The sequence below is a fragment of the Lemur catta genome, chromosome 7 (assembly GCF_020740605.2).
Source record: "Lemur catta isolate mLemCat1 chromosome 7, mLemCat1.pri, whole genome shotgun sequence".
Taxonomy (NCBI): domain Eukaryota; kingdom Metazoa; phylum Chordata; class Mammalia; order Primates; family Lemuridae; genus Lemur; species Lemur catta.
In genome coordinates this window covers 66,698,944-66,712,735 of record NC_059134.1, presented here as the reverse complement: position 1 = coordinate 66,712,735, position 13,792 = coordinate 66,698,944, and the positions used below count along the sequence as shown (strand labels likewise).

The 13,792-nt window shown below is 48.3% G+C and overlaps 1 protein-coding gene across 1 annotated transcript in view; it reads left to right on the top strand.

Annotated features, from left to right (window-relative positions):
• The window catches only part of GALNT18 (polypeptide N-acetylgalactosaminyltransferase 18), a 316,828-nt gene that overhangs the window by 248,830 nt on the left and 54,206 nt on the right, over positions 1 to 13,792 (top strand). Inside the window, exon 7 of the mRNA XM_045557525.1 lies at positions 11,845 to 12,030. Coding sequence (XP_045413481.1) covers positions 11,845 to 12,030 — 186 coding nt within the window. The remainder of the gene's footprint in view (positions 1 to 11,844; positions 12,031 to 13,792) is intronic.

The following is a 13,792-nucleotide window of genomic DNA, read 5'->3' as shown; positions in this document are numbered from 1 at the left end:
GAAAAAGTGATGGAGCCTGGATTTGAACACAGTTCTGTCTGATGCCAGAGCCTCTAAATCACTAGCCTGTGCTATAGGAAAACAAGTGGAAAGAGGGTGTCAGATAACAGCCTTGGCAGGGACGGTTGTCATCAAGGGTGATAACAGAAGACAGATTTCAAACAGGTAAGGAGAGAGTGGATGGAGGTTGAGAGGAGGCAGGGAGGGAGGCAGAGGGGTACCTTGAAGGCTGGTGATCTAGTCCAGCTTACAGGCAGAAGGCAAGTGCCAGACAGAACCTTGGGAACGTGTGGCCTTGACCTTCAGAGAGTGGTTGAAATTTTTGTTTCCTTCTAGGTGATCAGCCATAGGTAGCCCTGCTCCCAGGGCCTGCAGGGTCTGAAATTTCCAGGGCCTTGAGGTCTGAGCAACCAGAGGCTTTGGAGGTCAAAATCTCTAGGATTTGAAGGTCTTCCCTGCCTTGCGATCTCTGTATACAAGGGAATCCTGGCACCCCGTGCTGCCAGCTCAGAACGGATTGTTCCGCCTGCCCAGTGGCTCCGAGAAGGCATCTGAAAACAGTGAGCGGACAGCCATGGCGTGTTATCTCCTAGCACGCCAGCCAGGGAGTGACTCCTTGCAATTACAAACCGGCAGCCGAGCAGACGCAGTTTAACAGTACATTGTAAAAGTTTTACGGTTAGTGAAGATAAGCGCAAAATTAATCCCTAAAGAACAAAGCAGTTTGAAAAGTACTTAGTGAAGCAATTAGCTAGAAATGGTGGGGAGTGGAAGAAGGAGAGAGTGCCCACGGACAGTTTTACCCTGGAATGATCTTCACACTTAGGGTTTTTCCAGTTGTGTTCAATGAGGGAGCCACAGAAAAGTGAGATTAATAAATGCATGGAAGAGGTCACCATTGGTAAGGGGTTTTGAGAATCAACCTGAAGGAAATTTTCACCTTCTTAAAAAGTAGAAACCAAAAAGCAAAATAGCTAAAAAGGCTGTAATTGGGACAATTAATGAAATTTGATTATAGACTGAAGATTAGATAACAGTAATATGTCAATAGTTAATTTCCTAAATTTGGGAAAAAAAGTAAAAACAAAAGCCAAAGAAACCTGGGAGCCAGCAACAGATGCAAAGAAATCATGGACTAGGGATGAGAGAAGATTAATAATACCATGACTTCAAGACAGGTCCTTATTTGGGATTTCAGTGTTTCTGAAATCAGGTTGTGCCTTATAAATTTAGCATATATAAATAATAAATATTCAAATAAATTATAATTTATTGTTTAAATCAGGTGCTTTTGAAAGTGAAAGCAGGTGCTGCTAATAATGAATCTGGAGCAACAGGTATAAACCAGTATTGTTCCAGGAAAAGTAGGACATATGTCACTCTACTTATAATTTTATGGGCACATTTAATCACCTCCTTAAAGGCCCTATGGTCACCTGGGGAGTCAGAGCTTCAACATATGAACTTGGGCTGGGGGACACAATCAGTCCATAGGAAGTGCCATGAAGGAAAAAAACAGATTAAGTACCAGTAAGTCAGAGATTTTATATGTTTTGTTCACTGACAAAATTCCCATCTCCTGCAACAACTGGCACATAAAAACAATAAATAATTGTTGAACTGAATTAAAGCAGAGAAGGAACATGATCTGATTTATAATTTAAGAGATGGATTGGAGGCAACAGGGTTGAAGCAAAAAGACCAGTCAGGAAGCTCTGGCTGGAGATGTCCACACAAAGACAATGGGACTTGGGCCAGGGCATTGGCTGTGCAGATGGAGAGAAGCGATTAGATTCAAGCTATATTTGGGAGGTAGCACTGACTGTGCTTTGCTGATGTATTGGATGTGGAGGGGGAGGAAGAGACTTAATCATAGATGAATTACAGGTTCCAGGCGTGGGCTATTAGGTGCACGAGGGGAAGACTAAAGGACAGATGAGGAGGCAGGGGAGGAAATCAAGAACTTTGTTTTGGACACAGTAACTTGAGAGAGTTACTGTGCGCCTGAGAGACACGCAAGTGGAGGTGACTTGTAGGCAGCTGGATATATAAATCTTGAGCTCAGAGGAATGTGGTGTGTTTCCTCCTGCCCTGAAAAGCTGTTATATAGCAGTGGTGAATCTTGTAATCAATGGAATCTTACAGCGACAATAATTATAGCTAATGCTTAGTGGTTTCTATACTTGTTCCAGGTGTTGAAATAAACCCCCTACACATGTCACCTCATTTAATTCTTACAACAACTGTTTTTAGAATTCATCATTTTTATCTCCATTTCACAGACAAGGAAACCGAGTGGTAGAAGGTGAAATGAATTGCCTAAAGCTACCAATCCAGCAACTAGGAAATGTAGAATTTGCCACCAAGACTGACCTGAGAGCCAGTGCTCTGAGCCACAGTCACCTCCTGTCTCCCCAAAGCCTCTTGGATCCTTTTCTTACTCTGCTTCTAAATTACCGTGTGCCCGTGAACCTCAGTTTGCTCACCTGGGAAATGATGGGAGGTAATCAGTTAGGTCCCCTTTGGTTCTCCTCTGCTGCAATGCTGATCTCTGTGTGCATCCTGTGTTTCATGGGAGTGTGCTGTAGGTGACTTTCAGAGGTGACACCTGTGATGCCCTACCTGACGACTCATTATGATGTGTATGAAAAGGGCAAATCTCTTTAGGAGAAGACCCAGCACACCAGCTTTCATAATCTGAATTTTAATCAAGTAAGAGGAACGCTCCTTAGAGCAAATGCCATTTCTGAGAGAATGTTCAGCAGCTCAGCCTCATTTTTGTCATCTGAATGATAACCTCAAGGGTCTCACTCAGCCCAGTCTGGGGACGATGCTTGAGCCAGACACGTAGACATCAGACATTCCTGCCACACCGTCCTCCCCCTACTCTACCTCAGTGACACACCGGTCACCTGTCATCAGAGGCCCCCACTGTGCTGGGGGGTGTGACAGAGTATATCAACCCTGTACTCCAGAAAGGACCCTCCTGGCTTATCATGGCAATACTCTTTGGAACACGGGCTCAAAGAGTCATTCTTTCAGCGAGCATCACCCTTTTGGGGGACATCTGGTATGGACAGCCAATTTGAATTTGATTGGGACATGCTAATGAGCCATTCATATGTGTGGGATTTGTTTCTGATTAGATTAAGCTTCAGAGAGAGGAAAGAAACAGCCACTGATTAAAGACATAAAAAAGGAAACACTTTAAATGAGTAAGTGGTTCGTCTTCATATAGCAAAGTATAAATCAAACATAGTCCAGGAGATGCGCTTGGAATAGCAGCTGGATAGAGCAAGCACGTCATCCAGGGACAGCTCCTCAATCGACAGGGACTTAACCCGCCAGAGAGGGCTCCGAACCAGTTATCTGACAAAAATGACTCTCAGATTAGAGATGGGAAGGTTTTTATTTGGATTTTACAAAATTGCTCCCCAAATCCCTGTGACATTTAAGTGCATTATCATTCTCTGACAGCACCCGTGACAGTAAGGGGGGCCAGAGATCTTATTTCTAAACAAAGAAGTGATTAGAGTAGACAGCACCAGTGTCAATGGGGCCTTGATTGGGCATGTGGCTAACACTTCCGTCTCTGAGTTTGGGGCTTCTGTAGGGTTTGGTTCTGTAGTGTCTGCAGCTGGACTAGTCTGCCTTCCCAGCCTCGAGCAGCAGGGTCAGCCCCGTCTGGATCCTGTGTCCCCTGGCCAGGGCTGGAGGTGTGGCTGCGGCCCTGGCCTCACCAGCGGGCTCGCTCTGGTATTAGCAGAGCTGCCACGGGGCTGCTATCTGTGGCTTTCCGAGGAACCTGGGGCTGTGTGTCATCTTCAAGCCCTGGCCTTTCCTCTTCCACCCTGGCTGGCTTCTGTCTTGGTTTTCTGCCCTCTGCTGTGGTTAAGTTTGAGCCAAACTCTTAAGGCAGCCTGATATGCTGGGGTGCCAACGCCCTGCCTGCCCCTTGCAGCTCCCTCCCTGCCCCCTTGGGGCTAGATCTGCTCTCTGTGTCCTCAGCCCCTCATGGGGGCCTGCTTTGAATGGACTCATTGCCTAGAATTGGGATGCGGCCACCTTCCAGACACCTAATCTCTCCCTAGGCCTGGAGCTTTCTGCAAGCCCCACCCAACAGATTGAACCTGTGGGTACTGGGGCCTACAAGGGCCTCACCTGTCTGGTCACCTTGCCTCCTTACACACCGGCAGCCTCACAGACTGCAAGAGTGGCCCTCAAACCTCAGAGGTTTAACCCAGGAAAAGTTTATTTCCTGCCCACATCCTAGTCCCCTGAAGGGTGCAGGCCCTCCTGGGCAGCTCTTCTCCAGGTGATGACTTAGGGGCTCCAGTCACTCCTCTTTGAATCTCAAGGTCACCCTGGCCTCAACACTCAGCAGGTGGTGGCAGGGGGAGGAGACATATGAACAGGGAAGATACACTGGGTATGCACCCACCTTGTCCCCAAAGTGACAGATGCCATGTCCTCTCTCATCTCATTGGTTTGTGTTGCCCTCCTGGTCCTGACTGCAGGGGGCTGGGAGATGTGGAGGGACACACAGGAGTTAGTGAGCAACAGGAGTCTCTGCTGCCACTGCCTTGAAGACCGGTTTCCCCAACCCCTGCTCCTGGCTCAGTTTCCCCAACCCCAGTGAGCTGGGGCCTGACTTCCTTTTTCTGACTTCTCTTGAGTTCCATCCAGCCTGTTTGAACAACGGTAATCAGGCCTGGCATGAGATTTGAGGTAAGCAGGAGAAAGCCCCCCTTGGTCAGAACGGGTCGAGATGCCCTCTAATCTCAGTGCCCACACATTGCAAAGCAGCCCTCCTGATCTCCTTCCCCGAGCTCCTGTGGCCCAGTCTTTATGGTCAGAGCCGGGTCCCCTGTATGGGACGGGCCACTTTGCTGAGAATCACACCATGACTGTCATCCCTCTGAGCTGCCACTGGGTTTCCTGTAGGCAAGCAGCTATTTCAGCAAATCTCAAGTTCCTACAAAACAGCCTTTTAAGTTTTTCTTCATGAAAAGCTTCCAGACATGGCAGCCTAGCTTGCCTCTTCTTGGAGTTCTGCCAGATGAATCTGCCTTATGAAGGATCTCTTTCAAATAGGCAAACTGCTTCAAGTGTTTCTTGGGGCTGACCCAAATGTTCAGACCCCTTCAGGGATGCCTTCCAAGGAAAAGCATTTTTTTCCAAGCAGCAGTTCTGTTCAGAGGACTCCTCGGGAGTGTTTATGGCAAGAAGAGGGCTTGGGAAATTGTATCTCCAGGGAGCGTTTTTCTGTGGGGTCTGATGGAAGAATGAGCAGTGTCAGATTTTAAAAATATTTCCTTTTACTTTAAAATAACTCACTATCTACCCTCGGAAACCTGGGAGAACACCAAGTAAAGTGCGCTGGGGATAACTCAGAACTAAAGCCCAACTCGGGATGCTTCACTCAGGCAGTTAATGAACTTATTGAGCACCGATCGTGCGCCAGGCCCTGCTTAGGCTCTGAGATTCCTTGAAGAGGGCAAAGGAGACATGAGCCTTCTCTCAGAGTCTGGCCTCGTGGGCCCGTAAACAGGAAGAAAAAGCTCCTTCTCACTAATAATCAGGGGAGGTTGCAAATTAAAACTGCAAGAGAGAATTTCATGCCCATCAGATTGGCAAAAATAAAAAAGTTGGACAATGTTAAATGTTGGCAAGGACAGAAGGAGTATGAACCTCATCCGTGCTGGTGGGAGTATAACTTGGTCTATACAATTTGGAAGAGTTTCACTTTTTGCAGGAAAGTTGAATGTGTGTATAACCTGTGCTCTAGAAATTTCACTGTGGTGTAAATACATGGAGAGATGCCCACTCTTGGGTGCCAGGAGATACATACAAGAATATTCCAAGGAGCATCATTTGTAATACTGGAAACAAGACTGTCAGCCCACAGGAGAGCACATAAATAAATTACTATATATTTATGCAACGGAACACTGTGATGATGAAAATAAATAAAGCAAGAAGCCAGTTACAGAATGCATACTACATGATTCCATTTATATAGGTTGATAGCAAGAAAATTATTAACAAAATTCAGGGTAATGGGTTACTTTACCTTTAAGGGTAAGGAGGAGCACGTGGAGGTTTCTAAGATATTGCCAGAGTACTGTTTCTTAAGTAGGCTGGTAGGTAAATAGTTGTTTCTTATATTAATATTATGTATTGTAAATTGTGCATATGCATTTCACATACACACACAGAGATATTAATACATTACATGACGGGCAAGAGGAAGTACAGGTGATACAGGAATGCACAGCAGAGGCGTTTAACCAAAATTAGGGCAGCCAGAAAAGGTAGGCAGGAATTAGCAAGGCAAATCAGTGCGTGCAGTGGGGGCGTGGGAATTCCAGGAAAGGAAATGGTAGGGGGCGGGGAAAGAGACCCAAGAACTTGGCCTTCCTGGGAACTAAGAGGAGTTGGAACTGGACAGCAGGGGGTGGGAGATGAGCCTGCAGGAACCAGGAGGGGCCAACTCTCAGGGGTCTTGCAAATCATGGTAAGGAGTGTAATCTTATCTGGAGACTAAAGGGAGTAGGAGTGAGACGCATTTTGGAAGGAGGTTATCTCCAGGCTTATAGTGTCTGCATCTTGGCTCCTCCTCTTCCCCCCTCTCCGTGCCCTTGACCCTGGCTTGCTGATGGTCTCTGGCTTTCATGTTGGCCTTGTCCAGATTTGACCTCTTTTTCCTTCTTATTCCCAAGCAGCACCAGGGCCAGGGGAGGTGAGTGAGATGCTTAGGGCCTGAAATTGAAGGACACCCAGAAATTGAAGGGCATCCTCACCCGCCCGCATGTCTGGCCCCGGGGCTACTCTGCAAGTAGTTTCTCGTCTTCTGCCCGCTCTTCTCAGGCCTCAGCTCCAGCCTGCCTCCTCCTCATCTTCCTCCCCCCAGCCTGCTGGCTTTTGGCTTTCCACTCTTGTCTGAGCTTTTGCAGCCAAGTTAGGCGAGACGGCCACACATAAAAAGATAATTAACCACATAAGCCAAGAAATAAGGACCACATGAGTGGTACAAATCATGTGTTCCAAGACTTTGGAGGAACTGGGCCAGGCTGGCTTTGGATGGATGGATGGAGAGCAGGAAGGAGGCTTTCTGGGCTAAGAGAACAGTGGGAATTGTTTGCCAAGAGCACGTTAAAAGTCACAAGGAGATAAAAACTGGAAAGGATTTGGGATCTGATCCTGTGGACTCGGCTATCAAGTACAAGGCTGAGGTGCCACCACCCTCCATCCCTTACCTGTGGCAAGCATAACTAATAAATTGTGGCATGCTCTTCCACTGAGCCAGGAGAGAGCCTCAGAGTCCTTCCTGACACAGTGCTTCGGAAGGATGTTAACATGCGAATGGATTTAACACAGGGGTGTAGACTCATTTGCTATCCCTGTCCCAGACTGTGGAGTGATCGGGAGGCTTTGAGTAGGAGAGATGCTCCCACTGCATCCTGTTGCCTCGCCTCCTGTGCCTCCTTGTTTTAGCCCAATTTACAGCTCTGTCAACTGTGTCTCAAACACTGGGCATCGTTTGAGGCATTGGCAAGAAAACTCGAAATCATGGCATGAGAAAAGTAGAAGGGATCTAAGACACCACTGAGTCCAGCTCTGCCATTTGGCAGCTGGGGGAAACTGAGTCTTGGGAGGGGGAGACTTGTTTGAGTAAGTGCCAAATACAAGACATGACCCTGACCCTGAACCAGTGGCTCCCCAATCTGGGAAGGATAAGGGACCTGACCATCCTGAGAACCTACTACATTCCTGTCTTTGCTTGTGGAAGCTTTTCATACAGCATCTCTTTTAAACCTCCCAGGGAATCATGATTCCCAACAAAAAGGCAACTGACATCCAAAGACAGGTACAAGTCAAAGGCTGATATGTGACAGAGCCAGGACTCAACTCTCTCCACCAGCCCCTGAGACCCACATGCTTTCTTACAGTTCCAGGTGGACGCCTCAAGCCTTTGCAGAAATGATGACAGGATTAGGGTTTTCTAGGAAGGGCTGGTGATGGTGGCTGGTGGCGATGATAACTTTGCTCTGCCCTGGGTGACAGTTGTTTACCACCTGCTTTAGGTCCTTGGTCACCTCTGGGGGTCAGCGCCAGCAGCTCCTCTGTAGACATGTCCAAACATTTGTGCGGCTGGGGCTTTCTCTCCAGTGAGTTCACGGTTCCACAAGACGAAGCCACCTGCTACCGCCCGTGCTCATTTGATGACTTCCCGGGTTTTATGACATTAATTTAAGCTCTGCAGCCAAAGTAACTCTCTTTGGTTGCAGTGGTATGCACTTAAATGTCAGAGATTTGCTGAAAAACCACTTGGGTTTGAAGAAAGTCATTGTGTTCAGTAAAATCTGGCCACATTTTATGTTTATGGCCTTTATTAGGGCGTCCAGCTGAGCCAGTTAAAACCCAGGACTCTCAGATGACTGGAGTCACTCATTCACATAATGGCTACTGAATATATACTCAGTGCCAGCTGCTGATGTACACAGTCGGAAACACAGACATGGTCCTTGTTTTCATGGCACATATAGTGCGGTGAGGGGAGACAGACATTTGAAGGATAAATATATAAATGAAAGTATTGTGAATAAATGTTACTAAGGAAAAGGGCAGAGCACTACAGGTATCCAGAGGGGATCTAATTTGGACTGGGTGGGTCAAAGAAGGTGATATTTGAGCTGGGGAACAAATGGGGGGTGGGGCAGAGGATTATTCCAGGTAGTGGAATAGCAGCTGCAAAGGCACAGAGACAGGAAAGAACTTGGTGTGGTCAAGAAACATGTTACTTGGTACCCATCTAGAAGCCACAGGGTCCAGGCTTAGGCTGGTGGGTGTCCCTGGTGCCTGTGACACTTGGCATGTGACTTCGCCTTGTATACAAACTAGGAGCTGCATCGTGGTGGTTGCTTCCTGTGCCCTGTTCCCTGTGATCTGTCCTGCCTTCTCTGTGACCAGCCTTGGTCTTCATTTCTCAGCTACCCCTTTGGTACCCAGCTCCCTGCTCCTCCGTCCTCCTGGCATCCCCCACCACTGGAGCTCACCCTGCACAGCCATCATCCTGTCCACACCTTCCCCTCCATCCCATCACCCTGCCTCTCTGGCACAGTCCTTCCTGTCTTTTCCTGCACCTGGTTTGGGTCCTGCTATATCATGCCAGTTATGAACATGTCATGTGCCAGCCCCAGCTCCCTTTCTCTCACTTCCTTATCCCTGGCCCCTCCTAAGTCTCCGTGGAAGCTTCGTGATGTCATCCTCCGTGAGGTCCAAATGCTGGTGATTTCCTTTCCTATCCTTTGTCCACCATGCCAGGGAGGGTCTCTGAGATCAGCTATGGCTAAGACTTTTGAACTTCTCTCTTGGACCATCGGTCAGTGGAGCCACTCCTCATCCAGGGATCGGCGAGCACAGGCTTTCTCTTGTTTACTTCGGTGTCACTGTGTGGTGTCCAGAAACGGCAGGGTAAACGTGCCACGTGTACATCTTCTGCTTCAAGGCCCAGGTGCTGCCGAGGACCCAAAGGCTGGGTCCAAGACAAATGCTATCACCGTCTCCATAGACGAGCTCCCTTTCACAGAAGGGAGGAGACTGGAGATGACCTCTGTGTTGCCAGTGCTCCCTGTCTCTGAGGAGGGAGCCTTGTGTGCCCTTCTCCACTGGGACAGGCACTCAGAAAGGCACCCTGTCCTCTGCAGCCTGCATGCTCCCCAAAGGGGGTGGACAGGAGAGGCAAAGTATCAGCAACTGTAATAATTATTATAAAATAATAATAACAGGCATAAACTGAGGGCTTCCAGTGCTCCAGGCACTACAGTGGGGGCTTCCCACTGTCATGCATGTTTCTTAGACAAGAGGTTTAGTCAAAGGGCACCGTCCCCCATCCATGGAGTTTTCTCTGCCCCAGTGTAGTGCTCACACTGGGGCAGGCACAGGGTTAATCCTTACCCACACTGCATCCTCTTCTCCCACTGAGTGGAATTGAGGCTTGAGAGGGAAGCAACGTGCCAAAGCAGGTGACAGAGGTAAAGTCTGAATCTGGTTCCCACTGATTCTGAAGCTGAGCTTTTAAAGGCAATGAATGTGCCACTCCCACCTGGCCCAGCTGCCCCACCTCTCCGGGAAACCCAGGGTCTCTTCTGAGCACCATTTAGCACATGTCTAAAGCAGAATTTGTTGAGGAGCTTGAGAACATTTTGCAAGAGGGAAGGAGATGATTAAACAAGCAATTGCAACAGTGCTCACTTAGGGAAAGGCAAGGCAGAACCACATGACATGCCAGGTGAACCTAGTTGAAAGGGATGCAGAAAAGTACCAGTGACAAAGTGACATCCTCTGGGGATGCCCAGAGGATGAGTCAGGGAAAGCAGGTAGGGTGGGGTATATCATCACATGTGCAGAAATCCAGAAGTGAGAGAAAAAACATATGTTGGAAGAAGTAAAAAAATATTAGCATGGCTGTAGCCATTCTACCCCATGCATGGGGTACTCCATGCATGCCAGCAGCATGCAACTCCATGAATGTACTGGGGAATAAAAACTCAAGGATGGAGGGGACATGGAGGCCAAGCTCCAATTAGGGCTGTGCCGGGGGTGGGTGGTGCAGGGGAGCGTGTAGTCCAATTTGCACCTTCACAAGATCACTTCATCTGCTGTGTGGTGAAAAGGCTGGAGAAAGAAGACAGGAAGAAGGAGAGCAGGTGTTTGGAGGCTGTGGCAGAGTCCAGATGAGAGATGACAGTGGCCAGGATAAGGGAGGTGGCTGCAAGGATGGGGAGAAGGGCTAGACAGTGAGTGGCACTGCTCCTTATACTGTGTGTCTAAAGACACGAGGGGAGGGGCTGTTGCCATTCTGATTGGAGTGAGGGCAGATGTGCCCACTCTGCAGTGAAATGGTGAACCGACTCTTTGAGAAACAGGTCTCGTATATAATAAAAGAGCTTTGTTATAAACCATATTCTGTGTTGTGTTGTTAAAATTGTCAAGTAATAGCCTCTGTTCTAGTTGCAAAAAGAATAATTATTCTGACTCTTAGTGTTGTCAATAACTTATTCACAGTATTCATAGGCTTTCATTAAAAATCTGAGCAAAGCGAATTGGAAATCGGCACCATCCTCAGAATGTATGGGTCATGCACATGGAGGTGTACAGCCTGGGCCTTCAGTGCCGCCCCTGGCTATACTAAGTCCTTGCAAAGCATGGTCACCACAGGAGAAGTGTTGGCTCTTCCTCAAGCTTCTTTGGGATTGGACAGACCCTTTTGTCTTCAAGACTAGATGTGTGGCCTTGGGAAAGGGACATTCTTTAGTCTCCATTTCATCACTTGGAATTGGGGATAATAAAGATGGGGTAGGAGAACGGTGTCTGGCTCTTCCCTTGTGGTGATCTCCAATCCTTGGCCAGGCCCGTGTGACCCATTTGAATAGGGACTTCCCTGCTGGTCCCTCTCTGTCCTGCATTGCTGCAGAGGCCATCATCAAGGGTTTTGTTCATTTCTCTCCCACCGGCAAGGAGAACCCAAATCTCTGGTCACAAAATGTCTGGTCTCTTTGGCAGGGCGGGACTCAAGGGAGGAGGAAAAAGTGCATTAATTTTTTTGCCGATAAATCCATAGCAATAAGAACCAAGACATGAATCAATGACTCCATACTCATCCCGCCATAGAAGTAGAAATAAGGCCCTGCTCACTCCTTCACAGACAGTGTCAAGGAAGATGAGGTGAAGAGGGCTGGATTTCTCTGCACTCATTCTTGTGTTGAGTGGTCGCCTGTGGCCTGGTGTAGAGAGGCAGCCAGGTCCGGGAACTGACGAGTGGCTCCGTGTCTTCTGCAGGTGTGGCAGTGTGGCGGGAGTGTGGAGGTCCTGCCCTGCTCCAGGATTGCCCACATCGAGCGAGCCCACAAGCCCTACACGGAGGACCTCACCGCCCATGTCCGCAGGAACGCCCTCAGGGTGGCTGAAGTCTGGATGGACGAATTTAAAAGCCATGTCTACATGGCATGGAACATACCCCAAGAGGTAGGAATCACCAGTGGGGATGGGTTTCTTGGAGTTTTATGGGGAAAACAAAACATGGGACCAAAGTCTTCCTCCCTTGGGTCAACCAGAATCTTGTTTGCCATGCTAGAATGGTCTCTTACTCCAAAAACATATATTACATGCTGAAGAAATGGGGCTGACTATGAGTCTCTAAGCTGTTTCTTATTCCCACCCCATCCCTGGTCGGCATGTGTGGAGAAGGACTTCTTCTCTCTGGACCTTAATGTCCTCATTTTAAAGGAGAAAGTTGGACCAGGTGGCTCCAAGTTTCCTTCATGCTCTGAGGTTCTCAGCATCTTTGACAGTAGAGTGTTTTATGGTCCTGGATTAGAAATATACCAGGATAGAAATACATAAAACTTCACAAAATGCATCTTCATCTCTTTGTAGACTAGATTTGAGCTTCTCCATTGAACCTTTAACCAGACTAGCAAAGAAGATGTCTTTGGGATTTCTTGAGCCACATGGATGGGGATGAGATGCACTCCCACAGGGACCCTCAGTAGGACATTTGTTTTGGACATTTTTTCAAGCTGCTTCTAACCTTCACAGAGCCTCATCATTGCCTGCCACTGTTTTCTATCTCTCTAGTAACCTACACTTAAGAATTGCCAGAGAAAAAGCAGTGTTTTCTCTCGTGGTTTTGTTCAGCCTTGCCATGTGTCATGTGGAAATGACCTTGGACCGCTGAGTTGGAAGAGCCCAACAGATGCCAGCCGCAGGACTCCATTGCTTATGCTGCATTCTGTGTGACCACATGACTTCTTTCTTTCCTCCTAAGGCCAGAGTGTCCCCTGGGCAGTCCTTTAGAAAGCCTCAGCTCTCTTTCTCATGGGGAAAGGATTGATCTTTGCTTAAAGTTTCCATATGAAGGCCCTGTTCCCTGAACTCTATCCCAAGGCAATGTTGCTCTGGCTAAATGGGTGAGAAAGTAGGCTGGGCCTTGGGTGGGGGCTCTCAGGCCACTGCCACCCCCATCACAGGGGAGGGGGACTGGAGCTGGGTTGCATACTCCCCCTGCCAGTGAGATTTCAGCAGTCCGGGGGAAGAATGAGGAGGCAGGGAATATCAGCCAGGTGCAGCCAACCCGAATGAACCAGCCCTGGGATTGCATCCCTGATGGCAAGAGTGTTTCTAGGGAAACCATAGTTCCTTCTGGACTCGTCTGTGGCCTTGGATCCTAGTATTCTACACAGGGTGCTGAGCCCTGCTGTGGGTGTCCTCTGATGGCAAAAATGTTAAGAACACTTGGAAACTCTCCAGGACCTCACCCATGAGCATAGCAGGTCCTCAGGCTCCGCATAGGACTGCAGTCCTGTCACAGTCCCGCCCCCCTTTCCTCTGCAGCCTAGAGCTACACACCTTCCAACCCTCTCCCCATTGCCGCTGACAGGTGTTGAAATGCCCAGCAATGCAATGAACGGTGGAGAACGGAGAGAGAGAAAATCATTGGAAAATGATGAAACTCAGTATCTGTGACTCCTCTTGGGGGTAGTTCACACAAAATCAAGTAGGTGGGGGAAAGTGAACACAAGACAGATGACAGGTGGAATTGTCCAGGACAAAGTCTTATGGAGAAGGAAGGGGCCAGTGTGTTTCCTGGAAAACTCTCTCTTGACATACCTGTTCCCTCTGTGTCTAAACGCCCTCTCCTTCCTCTTACCAAACTTGTGCAAAGAGTCAACACTTTCTCACCTCCCAATCACTGCTCAAGCCACATCCCCAATACTCCATCAAAACT